The following is a 23873-nucleotide window of genomic DNA, read 5'->3' on the forward strand; positions in this document are numbered from 1 at the left end:
CAACAGGTCAGGACCTCAGGAGCAAATGTCAGTTGGCTTTTCATAGCCGAGCATTCAGAGGTCGAGAAAGCAGGTGCTGTATGGAGGGAGAGAGAGAAAAGGAGAGAGAGGGGGAGAGTGAGAGAGAGGGTCAAAAACAGCAGGTATGGGACAAGGTAGCACGTCCGATGAACAAGTCAGGGTTCCATAGTCGCCGGCAAAACAGCAGAAACTGGATCAGCAGCACGACCAGGTGGACTGGGGACGGGGACAGCAAGGAGTCATCAGGCCAGGTAGTTCTGAGGCATGGTCCTAGGGCTCAGGTTCTCAGGGTGGGGAGAGATAGCGAGAGTGAGAGAGAGATGGAAGACAGAAAGAGATGGGAGAGATGTGTGAGAGAGAGAGATGGGAGAATTAGAGGGAGGATACTTAACTTCTTATGGCTGCAGGGGCAGTATTGAGTAGCTTGGATTAGAGGTGGCCATAGTAAACGGCCTGCTCCTCAGTCATAGTGCTAATATTTGCATATTATTATTAGTATTGGATAGAAAACAGTCTAAAGTTTCTAAAACTGTTTGAATTATGTATGTGAGTATAACAGAACTCATATTGCAGGCAAAAACCTGAGAAATTCCATATCCTGTTTGGATTTTTTTCTGGGGGTGACAATGAAATTACAGCGAGATATGGATGAGTTTTTACTTCCTACGCCTTCCACTAGATGTCAACAGTCAATAGAACTTTGTCTGATGACTCTAATGTGAAGGGGGGGGGGGTCGAATGAGACAGGAAATAGTCACCATTGCCATGAGTTGACCATGCTTTCACCATGCGCGTTCACAGGGGAAGGACCTGCGTTCCACCGGTCATCTGAAGTCATTCTAATTTTACGGGTGGAACGTTATTCAAGATGTATGTAAACAACATTCTAAAGATTGATTCAGTACATCGTTTGACATGTTTCTACTGACTGTTACGGTTTTCTTCATCTGAAGGAGAAGCGGACCAAAATGCAACGTTGTTTCTTTGATTCATGTTCAATAACAAAAAGATAAACACGAACACTACAAAACAATAAACGTGGAAAACCAAAAACAGCCCTATCTGGTGCAAAACACAGAGACAGGAACAATCACCCACAAAACCCAACACAAAACAGGCTACCTAAATACGGTTCCCAATCAGAGACAACGAGAATCACCTGACTCTGATTGAGAACCGCCTCAGGCAGCCAAGCCTATACAACACCCCTACTCAGCCGCAATCCCAAATACTACAAACCCCAATACGAAAATACAATATATAAACCCGTGGCACACCCTGGCCTGACCAAATATAATAAAGAAAACACAAAATACTAAGACCAAGGCGTGACAGAACCCCCGAGGTGCGGACTCCCGGACGCAACCCAAAACCATAGGGAGGGTCCGGGTGGGCGTCTGTCCATGGTAGCGGTTACGTCTCGGGACGTGGACCCCACTCCATTAATGTCCTAGTTCCTCCCCTTCGCGTCCTGGGATAATCCACCCTCGCCGCCGACCATGGCCTAATAGTCCTCACCCAGAACCCCACTGAACTGAGGAGCAGCTCGTGACTGAGGGGCAGCTCGAGACTGAGGCAGCTCGGGACTGAGGGACAGCTCGGGACTGAGGGGCAGCTCGGGACTGAGGGGCAGCTCGAGACTGAGGCAGCTCGGGACTGAGGGACAGCTCGGGACTGAGGGGCAGCTCGGTACTGAGGGGCAGCTCGAGACTGAGGGGCAGCTCGAGACTGAGGGGCAGCCTGGAACTGAGGGGCAGCCCGGAACTGAGGGGCAGCCCGGAACTGAGGGGCAGCCCGGAACTGAGGGGAAGCCCAGTACTGAGAGGAAGCTCAGTACTGAGAGGAAGCCCAGTACTGAGAGGAAGCCCAGTACTGAGAGGAAGCCCAGTCCTGAGATGAAGCTCAGGCAGGTAGTAGGCTCCGGTAGATCCTGGCTGGCTGGCGGATCTGGAAGATTCTGGTTGACTAGCAGATCTGGAAGAGACTGGTTGACTGGCAGATCTGGAAGAGACTGGTTGACTGGCAGATCTGGAAGAGACTGGTTGACTGGCAGATCTGGAAGAGACTGGTTGACTGGCAGATCTGGAAGAGACTGGTTGACTGGCAGATCTGGAAGAGACTGGTTGACTGGCAGATATGGAAGAATCTGGTTGACTGGCAGATCTAGAAGATCATAGCTGACTGGCGGATCAAGCTGCTCTATGCAGACTGACAGCTCCTTGCAGACTGACAGCTCTGGCTGCTCCATGCAGGCTGACAGCTCCTTGCAGACTGACAGCTCCTTGCAGACTGGCAGCTCTTTGTAGACTGACAGCTCTTTGTAGACTGACAGCTCTTTGCAGACTGACAGCTCTGGCTGCTTCATGCAGACTGACAGCTCTGACTGCTCCATGCAGGCTGACAGCACCCTGCAGACTGGCAGCTCCTTGCAGACTAACAGCTCCTTGCAGACTGGCAGCTCTTTGCAGACTGACAGCTCTGGCTGCGTCATGCAGACTGACAGCTCTGACTGCTCCATGCAGGCTGACAGCACCCTGCAGACTGGCAGCTCTTTGCAGACTGACAGCTCTGGCTGCTTCATGCAGACTGACAGTACCTTGCAGACTGACAGCTCCCTGCAGACTGGCAGCTCAGGCTGCTCCGAACAGGCAGGAGGCTCCGGCAGCGCTGTAGAGGAGGAAGGCTCTGATAGCGCTGAACAGGCGGGAGACTCCGACAGCGCAGGAGGGAAGGAAGGCTCTGATAGCGCTGAACAGGCGGGAGACTCCGAAAGCGCAGGAGGGAAGGAAGGCTCTGGCTGTGCTGAACAGGCGAGGCGCACAGAAGGCCTGGTGCGTGGTGCTGGAACTGGTGCTACAGGATCGAGGACACGCACAGGAAGCCTGGTGCAGGGAGCTGCTACCGGAGGACTGGTGTGGAGGTGGCTCTGGATAGACCGGACCGTGCAGGCGCACTGGAGCTCTTGAGCACCGAGCCTGCCCAAGCTTACCTGGCTCGATGCCCACTCTAGCCCGGCCAAAACGAAGGACTGGTATGAACCACACCGGGCTATGCACCCGCACTGGAAACACTGTGTGCTCCATAGCATAACACGGTGTCTGCCCGGTCTCTCCAGCCCACCGGTACGCACAGGGAGTTTGCGCAGGTCTCCTACCTGGCATAGCCATACGCCCTTTAAGCCCCCCCCAATAATTTTTTTGGGCTGCTTTTCGGGCTTCCATCCGCGTCGCCGTGCTGCCTCCTCATACATTACATTTTACATTACATTTAAGTCATTTAGCAGACGCTCTTATCCAGAGCGACTGACAAATTGGTGCATTCACCTTATGACATCCAGTGGAACAGCCACTTTACAATAGTGCCTCTAGTTCTTCCTTGGGACGGCGATATTCTCCCGGCTGCGCCCAGGGTCCTTTTCCGTCTAATATCATCTCCCAAGACCAGAAGTCCTTATATTGCTGCTCCTCACAATTAACAGGGAGAGTAGGCTCAGGTCTGACTCCTGACTCAGCCACTCTCTCTCTGAGCCCTCCTCCAATAAATATTTGGGGGTGACTTTCGGTTTTAGCTCTGCGCCACCGTGTCTTTTTTTTTGACTCCATTTGCCTATAGCCCTCTTCGCTTTGCTCCAGCGAATCCCAGGCGGGCTCCTGCACTCTCTCTGGGTCGACCGCCCACCTGTCTATTTCTTCCCACGTCGTATACTCCATTCCTCTGCTGTCCATAACGTCCTCCCTTCGCTGTTCAAGCTGTCGCTGCCTGTTAACACGCTGCTCGGTCCGAGTGTGGTGGGTGATTCTGTAACGGCGTTCTTCGTTTGTCAAAAGAGAGTCAGGAAATCTGGTGCAAAACACAGAGACAGGAACAATCACCCACAAAACCCAACACAAAACAGGCTACCTAAATACGGTTCCCAATCAGAGACAACGAGAATCACCTGACTCTGATTGAGAACCGCCTCAGGCAGCCAAGCCTATACAACACCCCTACTCAGCCGCAATCCCAAATACTACAAACCCCAATACGAAAATACAATATATAAACCCATGTCACACCCTGGCCTGACCAAATATAATAAAGAAAACACAAAATACTAAGACCAAGGCGTGACAGGTGGGATTAACAACAAGATTAACTTTAAAATGATATGACACATGTATGTTTTAGGAATTTAATTATGAGATTTCTGTGGTTTGAATTTGGCGCCCTCTATTTTCAGTGGTAGTTGTCATATCGTTCCCGGTAGTGGGATTGCAGCCAGAACAAGTTAAATTCACACAGAACACCAGATAAAACAGGATCATTTCACCAGATAGAACAGACTGATCCTAGCCCCCGGGTATATAGACATTTGCAGCATAGCCAAAGCACAGTATTAATACTATTGCCAAAGCACATCCCCCACACCACTAAAGGGAAATCAACAGACCACCAATTTACAGTACTGCTCTGAGACAAGGTTGAGAACAGCCCGCGAAGATCTCCTCCACCACACAAGCTGGAGGGGACGCAAAACCAGACAGGAAGATCACGTAAGTGACTCAACCCACTCAAGTGAAGTATAACGAAAGAAGCCTGGCACGACGTGACGCACCCCTCCTAGAGACGGCATGGAAGAGCACTAGTAAGCCAGTGACTCCCCAGTAATAGGGTCAGAGGCAGAGAATCCCAGTGGAGAAAAGGGAGCCGGCCAGTCAGAGACAGCAAGGGTGGTTCGTCACCCCAGAGGCTTGCCGTTCACCTTCACACCGTTGGGCCAGACTACAGTCAATCATAGGACCTACTGGAGAGATGAGTTTTCAGTAAAGACGTAAAGGTCGAGACAGAGTCTGCGTCAGATTTTTGCAATGTTGACTTCTTCCACATTTTGCTGAGTTACAGTCTGAATTTAAAATGGATTAAATTGAGATCACTGGCCTATACACAATACCCCATAATGTCAAGTATTTGAAGTATTTTAAAATTAATAATAATTGAAAAGTGTCTTGAGTCAATACGTTTTCAAGCCCTTTGTTATGGCAAGCTTAAATAAATTCAGGAGTAAAAATGTGCTTAAAAAGTCACATAAAAGTTGCATGAACTCACTTTATGTGCAATAATATTGTTTAACATGATTTTTGTGTGACTACCTCATTGCTGTACCCCACACATACAACTATCTGTAAGGTTCCTCAGTTGACTAGTGAATTTCCAACACAGATTTAACCACAAAGACCAGGGAGGTTTTCCAATGTCTCGCAAAGAAGGGCACCTATTGGCAGATGGGTAAGAATGAAAAAGCAGACATTGAATATCCCGTTGAGTATGGTGAAGTTATTAATTACACTTTGGATGGTATATCAATACCCCCAGTCACTACAAAGATACAGACGTCCCTCCTAACTCAGTTGCCAGAGAGGAAGGACAGTGCTCAGGGATGAGGTCATTGGTGACTTTAAAACAGTTAAATATTTTATTGGCTGTGATAGGACAAAACTTAGGAGTAGGATTCAACAACATTGTAGTTACTCCACAATACTAACCAAAATGACAGAGTTAGGAGAAGGAAGTATGTACAGAATAAAATACAGTATTCCAAAACATGTATCCTGTTACAATAAGGCACTAAAGTAAAACTGCAGAAAAATGTGGCAATTTTTTAAACTTTATGTCCTTAATAAAAAGTGTACTGTTTGGGGCAAATCCAACACGGTGGTGGCTGCATCATGTTATGGGTATGCTTGTCATCGGCAAGGACTAGGGAGTTTTTGGTTATAAAAAGAAACTGAAGAAAGCTAAGCACAGGCAAAATCATAGAGGAAAACTTTCCAACAGACACTGGGAGACAAACATACATTTCATCAGGACAATAACCTAAAACACAAGGCCAAATATACCCTGGTCTTGCTCACCAGGACGACATGGATTGTTCCTGAGTGGTCTAGTTACAGTTTTGACTTAAATTGGTTTGAAAATCTATGGCAAGACTTGAAAATGGCTCTCTAGTAATGATCAGCAGCTAACGTGACAGAGCTTGAAGAATTTAAAAAAAGAATAATGTGCAAATATTGTACAATCCAAGTGTACAAAGCTTAGAGACTTACCCAGAAAGACTCACAGCTGTAATTGCTGCCAAAGGTGATTCTAACATGTATTGACTCAGGGGTGTGACTACTTATGTATTTGATATTCAATACATTTGTAAAAAATATATAAATACATTTTATCATTGTGAGGAAAAACATGCATTTAAGCCATTTTGAATTCAGGCTGTAACACAACAAAATGTGGAATAAATCAAAAATCAACACTTTCTGTAGGTACTGTAGTTATTCTAAAATTCACAGTAACTTTCTGTGGCTGATTTGTGGCACCCTTACTTACCTGATGGTGTGGCAGGATGACACCTGAAACCCCACCTCTTTAAGGAATACCTAGGATAGGATAAGTAATCCTTAAGTAATCCTTCTCACCCCCCTTTAAGATTTAGATGCACTATTTTAAAGTGACTATTCTACTGGATGTCATAAGGTGAATGCACCAATTTGTAAGTCGCTCTGGATAAGAGCGTCTGCTAAATGACTTAAATGTAAATGTAATGTAATGTAATTTTGTTGTCAAACCAGAAAGAATAGTACTTTCCTGCTGTCAAATGACCTTGTGGCCTTATGGGTGGAATGTCATTCATATTTTTAAACATTTCTTGGTAAACATGATTTTTTTTAAACCTGTCAAAAATCTGGTGTTTCCATGTCAAACTGTTTTGTTATATTTCAGTCTTCTGTGAAGTATTTAAAGTGTAATATTGGGACGTAAACTCAAAATGTAATACTTTTCTACTCTGGGATGATACAGGTGTCTTCTTTTTTTTAAGCTCAAAACCATATGTTTGACCAGGAAACACTCTGTGTGACCCTGATTTAGCCCACTGCAGTAAAAGGACAGCGGGGCTCTTTATCACATTCTCTTACAAATACAGCAGAACTGACAGTGTTAAAAGACATGCTCAACCTTTGACAACATAATCATCAACCACTTAAATTGGTACAACACTTCCACCGACGCTTGGCACAAATACACTAAATTCAGTAACTTGTTGTTGTTTACTGTACTTTCACTGCAACCGGTAGACTGTAGTGTACTGTAAAACTACAGGAACTTTTTAACAGTGTAGCATTTCATGGCATAAAGGAAAACATGGTAGAGAGGGAAAGAACAGGATGGTTCTTCACAACCATCACAGCAATAAAGAACCCTTCCTGAAATGCAAAACAATTGTTACACTTATAATGTCACTCTGACCCCTGACAAAGAACCCCCCTCCAACAAATTTTTTTTTTTTAGCGTGTACTCCTTGAACATCAATTAGCTGATATTCCCACTCTTTTTAGGGCTCAGAGAGCTTTAGCACTTCAGTGTATATTGTTAAATGCATCCGCATGCATGACACATTTTATTTGCACATTATTGTGCCACGCAGCATAATCAGTTTTAAACAGAACGTTTTAAACATATACAATATATTCCATGCCGTAATCTTCATCTTAAAAAGCTACAATATTCACAAAGTTTATGGGTTATACTTAGGAAAATGTTTCAAAGATTTGTGATTCTAGTTTTCATATGAAAAATTACAGGTAAATTACTGGTACATTTTGAAAGTTACTGTGAATATTACCTGCCTTTGCAACCCTATATTAAAGTCCACAATGCTAATGCTACTGTAACTATTGTCCACTTCAGATAGACAGCTCATACTGCTTTTTATATTTTCCCCTCAGGTTTCCTGTATTACAGGGACATCTCCAAGGCTGTCAGTAAAGCCGAGGCCAAAGCTCTTAGAAGCATCATTGAAGAGACTGCCCATTGGACCGCACCCGATTCTATACTGGCTCTGACAGGTGGCTTTCGCAGGTACAGCACAACTCTTATCTCAGCTTGTCAGTGTGGATGTATTTGTGTATGTCATTGAGTTTGAAACAGTGCGCCATTGCAACGGTCGTAGTCTTAGTTCCTTGTTGTTTTCATTCTACACATGACAGACATGGTTCTTTTGTTCCTGCCACGCAAGAGAGAAGAGTGTGTACAGAGGCATCAATCGTGTGTTACACTACAGTCATTACATTCAGCATCCAAACCAATGTCACTTACATGACATTACCATGTTCACAAATGAACGGCTATATTAACTTAAAAGGCCAGCTAGGCGGGTACAACGTGGGTCCGTTTGTTCACATCCTGCGCCATCACTTTCTCTTCAAGTCAGTTTCCTTTGTGCTCTATTTGTGTGTGGCAGAGTGTGCTTCAGTGAGCTCCAAGCACTGGGCTCTATGGTATTGTAAAAATGTTGCCGTGACTGGTGGCGGTGTGTGGTTAAATAATGCATGAGCAGTCTGGCAATAAGGACGTGCGCCTCTCTTCTCTACAGGAGTGACAGGCCTTCTGTTGCTTCGTCAACAGTCTGTTCCACTTATATCTCTTATAGCTCTTTCTGATCTGTCTTCGTTCCGCAACCATCACTCTCTTTCTTTCTGTATTGCAGGTTGGGGCATTTCTTGTCCTGACTCATGCACCGGAGTGTCACGCTCTCGTTGAAATGAGCGGACCAAGGCGCAGCGTGCATAGAGTTCCAAGTGTTTATTAAAATGACACTCGCCAACAAAAACAATAAACAGCCAAGCGAAACGTGACGACTGCATTGCTCACAGGCACTACACGAAAACAAGATCTCACAAACTAAAGTTGGAAAAAAAGGCTGTCTAAGTATGATCCCCAATCAGAGACGACGATAGACAGCTGCCTCTGATCGGGAACCATACCCGGCCCACAAAGAAATAGAAAAACTAGAATGCCCACCCAAATCACACCCCGACCTAACCAAATAGAGAAATAAAAACGGCTCTCTAAGGTCAGGGCGTGACATGGAGGCATGCTCTGCAGAGTGGTCATTAGCTGCCACAGTCACAAAGTCATAAAATCTGTTTTTTTTTAACCTAACCCTCGCCTTAAAGGCCCACCTCAAATCAAATCAAATCAAATTTTATTTGTCACATACACATGGTTAGCAGATGTTAATGCGAGTGTAGCGAAATGCTTGTGCTTCTAGTTCCGACAATGCAGTGATAACCAACAAGTAATCTAACTAACAATTCCAAAACTACTGTCTTATACACAGTGTAAGGGGATAAAGAATATGTACATAAGGATATATGAATGAGTGATGGCACAGAGCAGCATACAGTAGATGATATAGAGTACAGTATATACATATGAGATGAGTGTGTAGACAAAGTAAACAAAGTGGCATAGTTAAAGTGGCTAGAGATACATGTATTACATAAGGATGCAGTAGATGATATAGAGTACAGTATATACATATGAGATGAGTATGTAGACAAAGTAAACAAAGTGGCATAGTTAAAGTGGCTAGTGATACATGTATTACATAAGGATGTATTACATATTATGTATTACATAAGGATGCATAAGGACCTTAGACGAAGTTGCCACAATATATTTAGAGTAATTCCTGTCCTACAACTAAATTTACTGTTTATGTTTCACCTCGAAGACTGACGCAGGCTGGTAATACATATTCAGGAATTGGGGGTGGGAACGTTGTGGTGATTTTCACATTTAGCAGAGAAATAACAATATATAGGCCACTGACTGACAGCTGTCAGTGTAACTAGCTAGCATGCTAACCTTAGCAAGCTAATGAAAGTTATGTGAACACCATTTCAGTTAAGACAGGCATACGAGCTGTTGACATGTTGAGGGTTGAGATTTGTCTGACTCTTGCCATTTTATAATTCCATTGAAACAGTGTCGGATTCCAGACGTCATTCATATTTGGAAACGCACACAGACATGATCAGATAGCTATATTCTTCGTTCTCTCTGTTATCATTTCAGCAAGCTAACTAGCTATATATCAGTGCATTATCTAAATTGTGCAGCTATATATCAATGCATTATCTAAATTGCGCACCTACATATCAATGCATTATCTAAATTGCGCAGCTATAGAGTATACCAATGCATTATCTCAATTGTGCAGCTATATATCAATGCATTATCTAAATTGTGCAGCTATACAGTATATCAATGCATTATCTAAATTGAGAAAGGGAATCTGCCATAGAAATAGAACGAATATAAGCTCTGGTAAAATGGAGAGCCTAACTATTGAATGATTTGGAGTGTGTATTGAAGCAATGGGCAAGTTTGTTTTGCGCGGCCCGTTACCCAGTGCTACACTGATTCTTTAGAATCAATGGAATTGTCAAAAATGTGCAAACCCTGCAAACATTTTTTAAAATGTTTTATTTCCTCTTTATTTAACCAGGTAGGCATGTTGAGAACAACTTCTCGTTAACAACTGCGACTTGGCCAAGATAAAGCAACGCGACAACAATAACGATACAGAGTTACACATGGGATAAGCAAACGTACAGTCAATAACACAATAGGAAAATCTGTATACAGTGTGTGCAAATGTAGTAAGATTAGGGAGGTAAGGCAATAAATAGGCCATAGTGGCGAAAAATGACAATTTAGCATTAACACTGGAGTGATAGATGTGCAGATGATGATGTGCAAGTAGAGATACTAGGGGGCAAAATTAAATTAAATAACAATATGGGGATGGGGTAGTTGGGTGTGCTATTTACAGATGGGCTGTGTACAGGTACAGTGATTGGTAAACTGCTCTGACACCTTGGGCACAGGGCCATGCAAAACGAATTAGCCTCAAACGTTAGTGGTCAAAACCATTCATCTTAGGGTGACGGGGGGAGCGGGATTCTAAAATACAATCATATCACACAATTTGACCATTTATAAAATGCTAATGTGTTTTCTTTATGAAGACTAGCTCAAAAATAAGTGAAACTTTACAAACTATCCAATGGATTATGATAATCTGCTGGTAAAAAAAAGGGGAGGTGCAAGAATATTAGTTTGCACCCCCTATTTTAATTTTCTCCATGGCAAGGTGGCCAAGTGTAGCGTCGTCACAAGTTAACAGCCACAACATGTCCAATTGCTACTTATTGGCTGTTTTATCTAGTGGAAACCAAAGTGTAGGCTACAGAGAATAACTGTTTGGATCTCAGTCAAAAAGTGGAATTTCTACTGGTGTTTCTACTGGTATGGGTATTTAACCTTAACCACACTGCTAACCCTAATGCCTGACCCTAGTTTTTGCATTCATAAATGTTTATGATATAGACGATTTTGGACTTGCAGCTGGCCCATCTAGCGGAAATTGCTCAGTTTTGCCTACAGGGCAAAATTCATGACAATAAACTTCAACCTGTTTCTGTATCTCCCACTCGTTCTCTCTGTCTCTGTGTCTCTCTGTGTCTCTCTCTATCTCCCACTCGCTCTATCTGTCTCTGTGTCTCTCTGTGTGTCTCTCTCTCGCTCTCTCTCTCTCTCTCTCTCTCTCTCTCTCTCTTTGTGTACTACCATTCAAAAGTTTGAATGGTAGACGCCTCACAAGTCCTTAACTGGCAGCTTCATTAAATAGTACCCACAAAACACCAGTCTCAACGTCAACAGTGGAGAGGCGAGTCCGGGATGCTGGCCTTCTAGGCAGAGTTCCTCTGTCCAGCGTCTGTGTTATTTTGCCCATCTTAATCTTTTCTTTTTCTTGGCCAGTCTGTGATATGACTTTTTCTTTGCACCGAGAAGGTCAGCATCACAGAGTTGCCTCTTCACTGTTGACGTTGAGACTGGTGTTTTGCTGGTACTATTTAATGAAGCTGCCAGTTGAGGACTTGTGAGGCGTCTGTTTCTCAAGCTAGACACTAATGTACTTGTCCTCTTGTGCAGTTGTGCATCTTCAGTTTCTTGTCAATTTCTCGCATGGAATAGCCTTCATTTCTCAGAACAAGAATAGACTAATGAGTTTCAGAAGAAAGTTATTTGTTTCTGGCCATTTCGAGCCTGAAATCGAACCCACAAATGCTGATGCTACGGATACTCAACTAGACTAAAGAAGGCTCCGTTTTATTGCTTCTTTAATCAGGACAACAGTTTTTAGCTGCAAACATATTTGCAAAAGGGTTATGTAATGATCAATTAGTCTTTTAAAATGATGACCTTGGATTAGCTTACACAATGTGCCATTGGACCACGGGCGTGATGGTTGCTGATAATGGGCCTCTGTACGCCTATGTAGATATTCCGTTAAAAGTCAGCCGTTTCCAGCTACAATAGTAATTTACAACATTAACCATGTCTACACTGTATTTTGAATCAATGTTATTTTATTGGACAAAAAACGTGCATTTCTAAGTGACCCCAAACTTTTGAACGGAGTGTTTATAATGTAGGTAAAAAATCAGTGGAAATCGACACAAACTTGGTGATTAAAAAAAATCTAATAAAATTACCTTTCTTATTTGTCTATTTTAGGAAAGTCACACTCCCCTCAGGTTATTTCTGAAAAGATTCCAGTCACCTTAATTTTGGAAACCTCAATTTATAAACAATTGTGGAAGTATAGTTCTTTGTAAAGCTCTGGGCGGCCAGTGTGTGGCCAGTGTGTGGCCAGTGTGTGGCCAGTGTGTGGCCAGTGTGTGGCCAGTGTGCCAATAACCTCTCTACTCCAGTGTGTTTGTTCTTCTGGAAACAGCTGGCAATGCCACATTACTCTTGTACCCTAAGGAGGGATGACAGCTGGAATGATATTTGATTATGTAAATATTGTCTTCGTGGGGGAAAGAGGAAGAGAAGGAAAAAGTGATGATCATGGGTAGCTAACATTATGATTGGAGTTGAGAGGATGAAACCGTAGATTATTTATACTGAACAAAAATATAAACGCAACATGTAAAGTATTGGTCCCGTGTTTCATGAGATGAAATAAAAGATCCCAGATATTTTCCATTAACACAAAAATCTTATCTCTCTAATTTAGTGAGCATTTCTCCTTTGCCAAGAAAATCCATCCGCCTGAGAGGTGGAGCCTGTCAAGAAGCTGATTAAACAGCATGATCATTACACAGGTGCCACTTGTGCTGGCGATAATAAAAGACCACACTAAAATGTCCAGTTTTGCCACATAACACAATGACACAGATTTCTCAAGTTTTGAGGGAGCTTGCAATTGGCATGATGACTGCAGCAATGTCCACCAGAGCTGTTACCAGAGAATTTAATGTTAATTTCTCTACCATAAGCCGCCTCCAACGGCGTTTTAGAGAATTTGGCAGTACATCCAACCGTCCATACAACCGCAGACCACGTGTATGGTGTTGTATGGGCGAGCGATTTGCTGATGTCAACGTTCTGAACAGAGTGCCCTATGATGGCAGTGGGGTTATGGTATAGGCAGACATAAGCATTTTATCGATGACAATATGAATGCTCAAAAATACTGTGACCAGATCCTGAGGTCCATTGTGAGGACCATTTTTTTTAAGGTATCTGTGACCAACATATCCATATTCCCAGTCATGTTAAATCCACAGATTAACTGATTCCCTCATATGAACTTTAAAAATCAGTAAAATTAATGAAATTGTTGCATTTATATATTTGTTCAGTATATTTTATGTATTTGTTGAAGGATGTGTTGATGTTGAAGGGTCTATGAGGCATAAAATAATCTCATTTGCATCATGAACTTGTTGCTATGGTATTGTTCTTGGAGACAGGTGACCCCATCAAGTTCATCATTGACCCTTACATCGCACTGGAAAGAGAACATGTGCATCACCATGGAGATAATCTCAGGGTTGATGAAACACCTCTGCAGTGGAGACCTATTAGACCAAAAATAAATGTTATTCCATAAATAATTCAAATGTTCCGAACAGTATAGCGCCTTCCACTCATGCTCCTTTACATCACTTGATAACATAAAGGAGTTCAATGTACAGAATGTTAATTCTAAACCCTGGTAGACCTTTTTATATCTACCCATCCATCCATACTAGTCATACTGTCCTAGATGTATAATTCATATAAAGTCTCTAGCCATTATTAAAAGTGAGAATAACCATACACACCCATTGTACCTCAGAGATTCTTGAAAGTCGGGACAATCCTTGTCCGGCAGGGAAACTAAAACATTTTATAGTCGAAAATAATAATCTCCATCGCACTGCACACTGCCCTATCCCTTCTAGACAAGAGGAATACCTATATAAGAATGCTGTTCAATGACTATAGCTAAGCATTCAACACCATAGTACCCTCCAAGCTCATCATTAAGCTCGGGGCCCTGGGTGTGAACCCCGCCCTGTACAACTGGGTCCTCGAAAACAACACTTCCACTTTTCTGATCCTCAACACAGGGGCCCCACAAGGGTGCGTGCTCAGCCCCCTCTTGTACGCCCTGTTCACCCATGAATGTGTGGCTACGCATGCCTCTAACTCAATCATCAATCAAGTTTGCAGACGACTCAACAGTAGTAGGCCTAATTACCAACAATGACGAGACAGACTACAGAGAGTAGGTGAGGGCCCTGGGAGTGTGGAGCCAGGAAAATAACCTCTCAATCAATGTCAACAAAACAAAGAAGCTGATCTTGGACTTCAGGAAAAAGCAGAGGGAGTACGCCCTCTCCACATCGACGGGACCGCAGTGGAGTAGGTGGATAGCTTCAAGTTCCTCGGTGTATACATCACTGACGATCTGAAATAGTCCACCCATGGTCTGCCCAATGCATCATCGGGGGCAAACTACCTGCCCTCTAGGACACCCACAGCACTCGATGTCACAGGAAGGCCAAAAAGATAATTAAGGACAACATCCACCCGAGCCACTTCCTGTACACCCCGCTATTATCCAGAAGGCGATGTCAGTACAGGTGCATTAAAGCTGGGACCGAGAGACAGAAAAACAGCTTCTCTCTCAAGACTGTTAAATACCCATCACTAGACGGCTTCTATCTCAAGACTGTTGAAAATCCATCACTAGGCGGCTTCCACCCGGTTACGTAACCCTGCCCCTTAGAGGCTGCTGCCTTATATACATAGACTTGAAATCACTGACCACTTTAATAATGGAACACTAGTCACTTGAATAATGTTTACATATTTTTTGCTTGTATATATGTGTATATACTGTATTCTATTCTACTGCATTTAATCTTTGCCACCCCGACATTGCTCATCCTATATATTCCTTAATTCCATTCTTTTACTTTTAGGTTGTGTGTGTTGTTGTGAATTGTTAGATATTACTGCACTGTTTGTGACGACCCTCCCACTCTGTCTGCCGTATTCTCTCTGTTATTTCCTTATTAGGATGCTGGTGGGCGGAGTTGGGAGGGTCGTCAGCTACATGGGAAACACCTGGGCCCGGTGTCTCCCAGGATAAATATACCACTTCCCCATTCATGGAGGAGACTCTCTCCTTGCAGACACCTTTATAGATTTGGTTGTTTTTCTTGGTGGTTGTTTGGTTGTTTGCTTTGGAACCTTTCAACACCCTGCATTATCACATTCATGCAAAACACTCACTTACACTACTGACTACTGATTACAGACACCATTGTATATTATACTTAGTTACTTATTTAATAAATATATATTTTATTACTCCTTATCTCCACGTTGTCGGTTTGTGACAAGTGGGGGCTCGTCCGGGATATTTGAACTATTGGTTTGGGAGACCGTGAAGGTACGTGTTTGGTTTGCATATTTTGTTTGAGTTTGATAGGCCCAGTATTGGTTGCCTTTGTTGTTTGGTTTGTGTGCTGTGTTGGAGAGAGTATAATGGTTAGTTTCCAGGCCCTGCCTGAACTCTTTTTCTACTTTCTGTTGGGAAGTCAGTCTGAGGTGAGTATTCGGCTGTGTACCTCGGTGGGAGATTTGGGTAGGGTAGTGGAACTTGCTACCCGGAGCTATAGCCTTTTTCCCCTGATAGGTTTAGCGACGCGTTTCATTTTTTGGAATATGTTGGGCATGGTTAATGTTTGTTATTTTTGTGTGGTGTCTGTGGACTGAGTAGTTGTCTCGGGGGCACATCCGTGGCTTGGTGGAATTTGCCAGCATGCTGGGGAGGTTTTCCTTGCCAGCGGGCTACAGTGCGTAAATTCCCACCGCAAATCTGCACGAAGACTAGGGTTGAGTTATTGTAGGTTTTGGGGAAGCTCCGTATCTCATCTCTCTTTTGTGGTGCTCAGGGTGATTGTCAATTCTCGGGTTGTGGTCTGGTGTGCTCAGCAGAAGGGAAGAGCGAGAATTTGTTTTTTGTGTGATTATGGCGTCTTATGTAGATAAGTTCATTCGCTCTCCATCAGAGGAATTGTTAGATTTAGGTACTAAACAACAGCTGTTAAAGGTCGCGGAACACTACAAGGTTGAGATTAGTGATAAACGTCTAAAGAATTCTATTAGGTTGATATTGAAGGCCAATCTGATGGAGAGTGGTATTCTTGAAGTTACCACCGGGCCAGTCTCTGCTGAGGATTTGTTGTCTCCCCATAACATTACAATGGCCATTCCATCGGTTAGTCCTAGTAGCCTTCTTATTGAACAGCAGAAAGAACTGCTTTTGTTACAGCTGGAGCATGATCGTGAGAAGCTAGAGCATGATCGTGAGAAACTAGAGCACGATCGTGTAAAATATGAAAAGGAATTGGCATTTAAACAAGATATGGAGCGTGCTAAAATCAAGTTGCAACAAGAACGTATAGAGTTGGTTAGGGAAGGAAAGATCTCGGGGGAGAGTTTGTTTTGGGAAGGTGACCCACATTTACCTAGGGGTAGTTCCGCTTTTGGTCGTGCCCCAGAGACATTTGATATTGTTGGGAACTTACGGTTATTGCCTCGGTTTAATGAAAGGGGTCCCCGAGACATTCTTTTCGTTGTTTGAGCGGGTTGCTGACGCTATGAGTTGGCCTGATTCTGACCGCACTTTAATGTTGCAGTGTGTGCTGACTGGTAAAGCGCAGGAAGCATATTCAGCTCTTAGTGTACAAGACAGTGCCAGTTATGATAAAGTTAAAACAGCTGTGTTACAGATTTATGAATTGGTCCCTGAGGCTTACCGCCAACGATTTAGAACTTTAAAAAGGGATGATAACCAGACTCATGTTGAGTTTGCGCGACAGTTATCTTTACAGTTTAATCGCTGGTGTTCCGCCTCTGCAGTTGTGACTTTCCAAGGGCTGTGTGATCTGATTATGTTAGAGCAATTTAAGGACACAATTCCTGATCGTATTGCCATGTATATTAACAAACAGAAAGTAAAGAATCGTATTCGGAAAGAGTGGGGGCATTCGGATAGATTTGGGCTTCGCTCACTGAGATACTTTGGTTCTTGGGCAGAGTTCTTTTCAACTAGGGTTGAGCCTGACTCCCATGGTAAAGCTGACTTTGGGCAGGAGTGTCACTACTGTCAAGGTTCAGGTCATTGGAAAAACAAATGTTCACTTCTCAGGTCAAAGGGTGCTTACGCTAAATCTAAGCCTACTGCGTTAGCTGCACCTGTTCCACATCAGTTCATTCATGACTCATTTCCTCAGGCCCAGGAGAATGTGAAAGTCCATATTGATCCAGACTATTTACCTTTCATTACGGAAGGTTTTGTGTCTATGTTAGGAAGTAAAGACCTAGTGCCAGTGAAGATCCTGAAAGACACCTGGTGCCTCTGAATCATTTGTGTTGGAGTCTGTGTTACCCTTTTCTGCTGAGACTGATTCGGGGAATAGTGTTCTAATTAGGGAAATAGGTTTGAACACTCAGTTCCATTGCATAAACTGATGCTGGATTGTGGGCTGGTGAAGGGTGAAGTTGTTGTGGGGGTGCGTCCTTCGTTGCCTATTGAGGGTATCGATGTTATCCTTGGGAATAACTTGGCTGGTGAGCGTGTATGGCCTGTCGTGTTTCCATCTCTAGTGGTTTCCACTAAGCCGTCATTTGTTGGGATTCCTGATGAGAGTGTGCAGAGTTTCCCAGAGGTGTTCTCTGCGTGTGCAGTGACACGTTCTATGAGCCGTGGCGAACTGGTCACTGCGCCGACTAATGATAATAATACAAAGTATGTCACTGTTTTCCCTGTTATTCCGTTATCTGTAACCCGCTCAGATCTAATCAATGCGCAACGGGATGACCCCACGTTGGAAGAGTTGCGTGATCAAATTGTGCCTATAGAACAGTTGGGAGATGTTGCCCATGGCTATTTTATCCAAGAGGATGTCCTGATGAGAAAGTGGGTGTCTCATGATAGTTGTTTTCTGGGGGAGGCAATTAGTCAGGTTGTTGTACCAGTTAAGCTTCGTGAGTTGGTGTTGGAAACTTCTCACAGCGCTGTTGCTGGGTATATGGGGGTGAGGAAAACCTAAAATCGCATATTAAGACATTTCTTTTGGCCTAGATTAAAGAGGGATGTTTCTGATTTTATCAAAACTTGTCACACCTGTCAATTAACTGGTAAGCCTAATCAAGCTATTAAACCAGTACCATTGTTTCCTATTCCTGTACTCAGACAACCTTTTGAGTATCTGATTATTGACTGTGTGGGTCCTCTGCCTCATTCTAAAAAGGTGATGTGTCAGACCACTAGGTTTCCTGCTGCCTATCCTCTCCGATCTATCACGACTAAATCGGTGTTAAAAGCTTTGACTCAGTTTCTCTCATTGTTTGGAATCCCTAAGGTCATTCAGAGTGATCAAGGATCTAATTTTACCTCTAATATGTTTAGTCAGGTTCTTCAACAGCTCCATATTAAACACAATTTGTCTAGCGCCTATCACATGCAACGTCAAGGAGCACTGGAACGTTTCCATCAAACACTTAAGTCTTTGTTGAGAGCTTGAGAGCAAGGGGTTTCCTTGGTTACTGTTAGCCGCTAGGGAAGTTTCACAGGAGAGCACAGGTTTCAATCCAAATTGAATTGAATCCAACCTTGTGTTTGGACATAGGGTGCGTGGACATTTATCTGTTCTCCAGGATGACTGGAAGTCTCCCGAGCCTCCTCAGTCCCTGTTATCGTATGTGTGTGATTTCCGGCAACGGCTGTACGCCGCTGGTGAAATGGCTAAAGAGAAGTTATCATCTTCACAGGAGAGGATGAAGGGCATATTTGATCGCCGAACTGAGCCTCGTCACTTTAGTCCAGGTGACCAGGTTCTTGCTCTGCTGCCAATTGTTGGTTCTCCTTTTCAAGCCAAGTTTCAAGGTCCATATACAGTGGTGCGCCAGTACACTGAGCAAAATTATCTAGTTGCCACTCCAGAACGGAGGAACGCACACCAGCTGTGCCATGTAAATCTGTTTACAATCATATTATGCACGTTCCTCTGAGACTGACCAGTGGGATTCTACAGAGGACGGTAAAACCTGTTATTTTGACTGATACCGTTGTTTCCTTGGGTTCTTGTCGTGCTAGGTCTGTGCATGAGGAGGAAGATGTTCCTGGTCCTGACGATTGTATATTGCAGGGTAGATTGAAAAATTCAGAAACACTGGATATTTTAGACAGTCTTCTCACTCACCTACCTGTTGATGGGTGGAAAGAGATGGTTGGTCTGATTCAGAGATTTCCAGGTTTGTTTTCTGATACACCTACACGTACAAACTTAATAGAACATGATATTGACATTGGAGGTGCTGACCCCATTAGTCAGCGGTTCTATAGAGTTTCTTCAGAGAAACTACGTTGTCTGGATACTGAGGTCAAGTACATGCTGGAGAGTAAGATAGCAGAGCCTTCTTTCTCCAGTTGGGCTTCTCCCTGTATCTTGGTCAGTAAACCGGATGGAACAAACCGTTTTTGTACGGACTACCGTAAGGTAAACAAAGCCAGATTAATTTCCTCTTCCTCAGATGGAGGCCTGTGTTGATCAAGTCGGTGCAGCTAAGTTTGTGAGCAAATTTGACCTGTTAAAAGGCAATTGGCAGGTGCCACTGATGAGTAGGGCACGTGAAATCTCTGCCTTTATTACACCTTTTGGTCTGTACTTGTATTCGGTTATGAGTTTCGGTCTGCACAATGCACCTGCCACTTTTCAACGACTTATGAACATTTACATTACATTTAAGTCATTTAGCAGACGCTCTTATCCAGAGCGACTTACAAATTGGTGCATTCACCTTATGACATCCAGTAGAATAGTCACTTTACAATAGTGCATCTAAATCTTAAAGGGGGTGAGAAGGATTACTTATCCGGCGACAGGGTTGTCGCCGGTCTGACCGGGTGCGCTGTTTATTTGGGCGATGTAGTGATATATGCAGATACTTGGGAAGAACATCTGTCCCGTATTCAAGCCTTGTTCGAACGTCTGGCTGCGGGTCGCCTCACAATCAATCTGGCTAAATGTGAGTTTGCTCAGGCGACCGTTACATACCTTGGAAAAGTGGTTGGGCAGGGTGAAGTGCGTCCTGTTTGGGCTAAAGTGGTGGCTATTGATGCTTTTCCACCACCAACTACTAAAAAGGAACTGATGCGTTTCTTGGGCATGATTGGTTATTACCATAGTTTTTGTAGTAACTTCTCTACTGTGGTCGCTCCCTTGACAGATATGCTGAAAGCTAAGGCTGTTTACGTTTGGTCTACTCGTTGTCAACACGCTTTTGAAGATGCAAAGAGGTTGCTTACCTCAACTCCAGTGCTGGCTGCTCCTCATGTGGATTTGTCATTTACCTTGAAGGTGGATGCTAGTCATGTGGGGGCAGGTGCAGTTTTGCTGCAAGCAGATGTGTCTGGGATTGAGAGGCCTGTTAGTTTCTCTTCGAAAAAGTTTAACGATTATCAGTTGAACTATTCGGTTATTGAAAAGGAAGCGCTAGCACTCATTTGGGCGCTACAACACTTCGAAGTGTATGTTCGGTCAGGGGTAGTACCTATTGTGGTCTACACCGACCATAACCCCCTCACTTTTTTGAGGTCCATGATGTGTCCAAACCAGAGGATAATGCGATGGTGTTTTTTTAAACAATTTTTACAATCATTCCATCCCGATATGAGGCACATCCGGGGGACTGAAAACGTGATTGCTGATGCGCTCTCTCGTGCGCCCTGTTCCTAAATGTTTACGTGACTGACCATTGTTTCGTATTGTCATGTTCTCTCTGTCCTGTCTGCTCCCTCCTGGTCTTGTTTTCTTCTTTCCTCTTAAATGTTGCTTCCTGTGCGAAGGTCGCTGAGGTCTGGTGTGTGAACACGTAAACCCTCATCAATTTGTGGCGCAGAAGCTGTGTCAATTTGGAACTTAGAGGCTGGTATTTTGTTCCGGGGTCCTTGTTGGTCCCCGGTTTTATGGGGGGGTGTGTGACGACCCTCCCACTCTGTCTGCCGTATTCTCTCTGTTATTTCCTTATTAGGATGCTGGTGGGCAGAGTTGGGAGGGTCGTCAGCTACATGGGAAACACCTGGGCCCGGTGTCCGGAGAAACACATGCATTTTGCTTCACCCGCAATAATAACTGCATAATTAATATGTGTATGTGACAAATGTTAATGTATGTGACAAATAACACTTGATTTGATACTAATTGCCTACTAATTGTCTACTAATTATCTCCGCCATTTTGACATATTTTGATGTTAGGGTGGTGCTGGTGATGATGAATATGAAGTTGAAAAAGGGTGACACCTCCCTTTAAACTGTTGAGCGTGATAAACGCAGCAGCGTTGAAGTTCTTGACACAAACCGTTGCGCCTGTACTACCATACTCCACTGCCATACCCCATTCAAAGGCATTGCAATCTTTTGTCTTGCCCATTTACCCTCTGAATGACACACATACGCAATCCATGTCTCAGTTGTCTCAAGGCTTAAAAATGATTCTTTAACCTCTCTCCTTCCCTTCATCTACACTGATTGAAGTGGATATAACATCAATAAGGGATCATAGTTTCACCTGGATTCACCTGGTCAGACTATATCACGGAAAGAGTAGAGTGTTCTTGATGTTTTGTATACTCATTGTAAGTTTAAGTATTTAAGTATTTTCTTTGCTAGACCTTAGGATAATGTTTACTCCATAAATGTTGTTGTATATTTCTGAAAACATGCCAAAATGCGAATGAAATTAGTGCTGGATCATTATATATTAGAACAATCAAGGACTTTAAGAATCTGACCCTTTTTTTCAATTATTGCCTAAAATGACCCAAATCTAACTGCCTGTAGCTCAGGACCTGAAGCAAAGATATGCATATTCTTGATATCATTTGACAGGAAACACTTTGATGACAAATCCGAGCAAGACTACTGAATGTAAGTACACTATTTTACCTTCAGAGGTGAATGTATCAAAATATTTGCCATGATAAAAGTGTTTTGTGGTTGTGCAAACAATAGAATGGTATTTTTTTCTGTAACAGCTACTGTAAATTGGATACTGCAGTTAGATTAACACTAATGTAAGATCTCTGCATATATAAGACATGTATGTCCCGGAAAGTTGGCTGTTGTTTACAATGTTTTCTAGTGACATTACTGCATATTGAGCAACAACTGTCCCGGTTTAGGAACACTGATTCCTTCGAGGTTAAACACATGTTTACATTTATTGTTGGACAATAAATGTAAAGAATACATGCCTTTAACAATGATTATTATTTGGTGGCTGCTTATATTTGTCCTATGAATTGGAAGTATGTTTTTTGCATATCCCAACTCCCCCGAGACACCCTCAGAGAATGGGGTCAAGGCCAGGGTCAGCGACCCTGCAATAATTTGGTTTAAGTGCGTTACTCAAGAGCCCATCGACAGATGTTTCACCTTGTCGTCATGGGGATTCGAACGGTGACATCTATTATATGTTGATGTGCACCATAAAAACACACGCAAAAAATGTTAACATTTTACTTGCTTGATGTAGAAACATGTGAACAGTTTTGGGACACTGAGCTGCACAAGGTGGCTGTGTTACCAGTGGGTTGCTTTTGACAGTAAGGCACTGGACTACATACATATAGGTTTGAACCTAGAAGAAGACCAAGAGATGACAGCAGGCAAGAAGGAGTCGATCGGATGGGTAAGAGGAATGTCCAGTTGTCCAGAAAAGCGTGGTAAACTGTGAGATGTCTACATGAATAAAAGTGTATTAGTACACTTGATGCACCATGTAAACTTCATTCACTGTGGCAGTCTGCCTGTGTGATGACATGGCATATTATCCAGAGCCACTGGTTGGATTGGATTTACTGCACTCACGCCAAAACTCATACTCTCTCCTTCCTGTAAAAGTCTATAACCAACTAACCAACTAACCAAAACAACTATAACCAACTTCTGTGGTAGTTTAAACAACGTCTGGAGCTTATGATTCTAAAGGTCTAAAGTAAATGCAAAGTCCATGTCTAAGGTGAATACACTTTTATTCATGTATATCAGACATCTCACAGGTGTGTCAACTAAAATATATATCCCAGACAAGATTGAAGAATTGGACAAGTGGACAAAGTGAATATAAATGAGTGCTTGTGTCTGTAGCTGTTGGTATGAATTTGAGTTGACAAGATTGAAGAATTGGACAAGTAGACAAAGTTAATATAAATTAGTGCTTTTGTCTGTAGCTGTTGGTATGAATTTGAGTGGTTAGGTTGCATACAATGCATGCTGACAGAATGGCTGTGAGACAGAGAGAGACTGTTGCTTTACTCCCTTTGCTTCTGGTACCACTGAAGGCCACAGTCTTCAGTCAGACAGCTTGAAGAAGTGTCACCATCCAGGCCAATCTCACAGCATGCAGTGGCCTGATAGGAGATGACAATGGATGCATTATGTACCTTTTATCACCAAAGCCGTGTTAGTATTTACTGCACGTTGCTGAACAATTCATGGCTTTTGTTAGTGTCATTAATATATGAAAATTCACATATTCAGTTCAAAAGCATTGACTAATACACTACATGACTAAAAGTATATAGACATCTGCTCGTCGAACATCTCATTC

General features: G+C 43.2%; 1 protein-coding gene across 3 annotated transcripts in view; it reads left to right on the forward strand.

The window, feature by feature from the left end:
• LOC118369391 (DNA nucleotidylexotransferase-like) overlaps positions 1 to 23873 on the forward strand; it is a 171778-nt gene that overhangs the window by 95058 nt on the left and 52847 nt on the right. For all 3 annotated transcript variants that reach the window (XM_052498397.1, XM_052498395.1, XM_052498396.1), the window contains exon 7: positions 7782 to 7914. In XM_052498397.1, the coding sequence (XP_052354357.1) occupies positions 7782 to 7914 (133 nt within the window). The remainder of the gene's footprint in view (positions 1 to 7781; positions 7915 to 23873) is intronic.

The sequence above is a fragment of the Oncorhynchus keta genome, chromosome 36 (genome assembly GCF_023373465.1).
Source record: "Oncorhynchus keta strain PuntledgeMale-10-30-2019 chromosome 36, Oket_V2, whole genome shotgun sequence".
NCBI classification, from domain to species: Eukaryota; Metazoa; Chordata; class Actinopteri; order Salmoniformes; family Salmonidae; genus Oncorhynchus; species Oncorhynchus keta.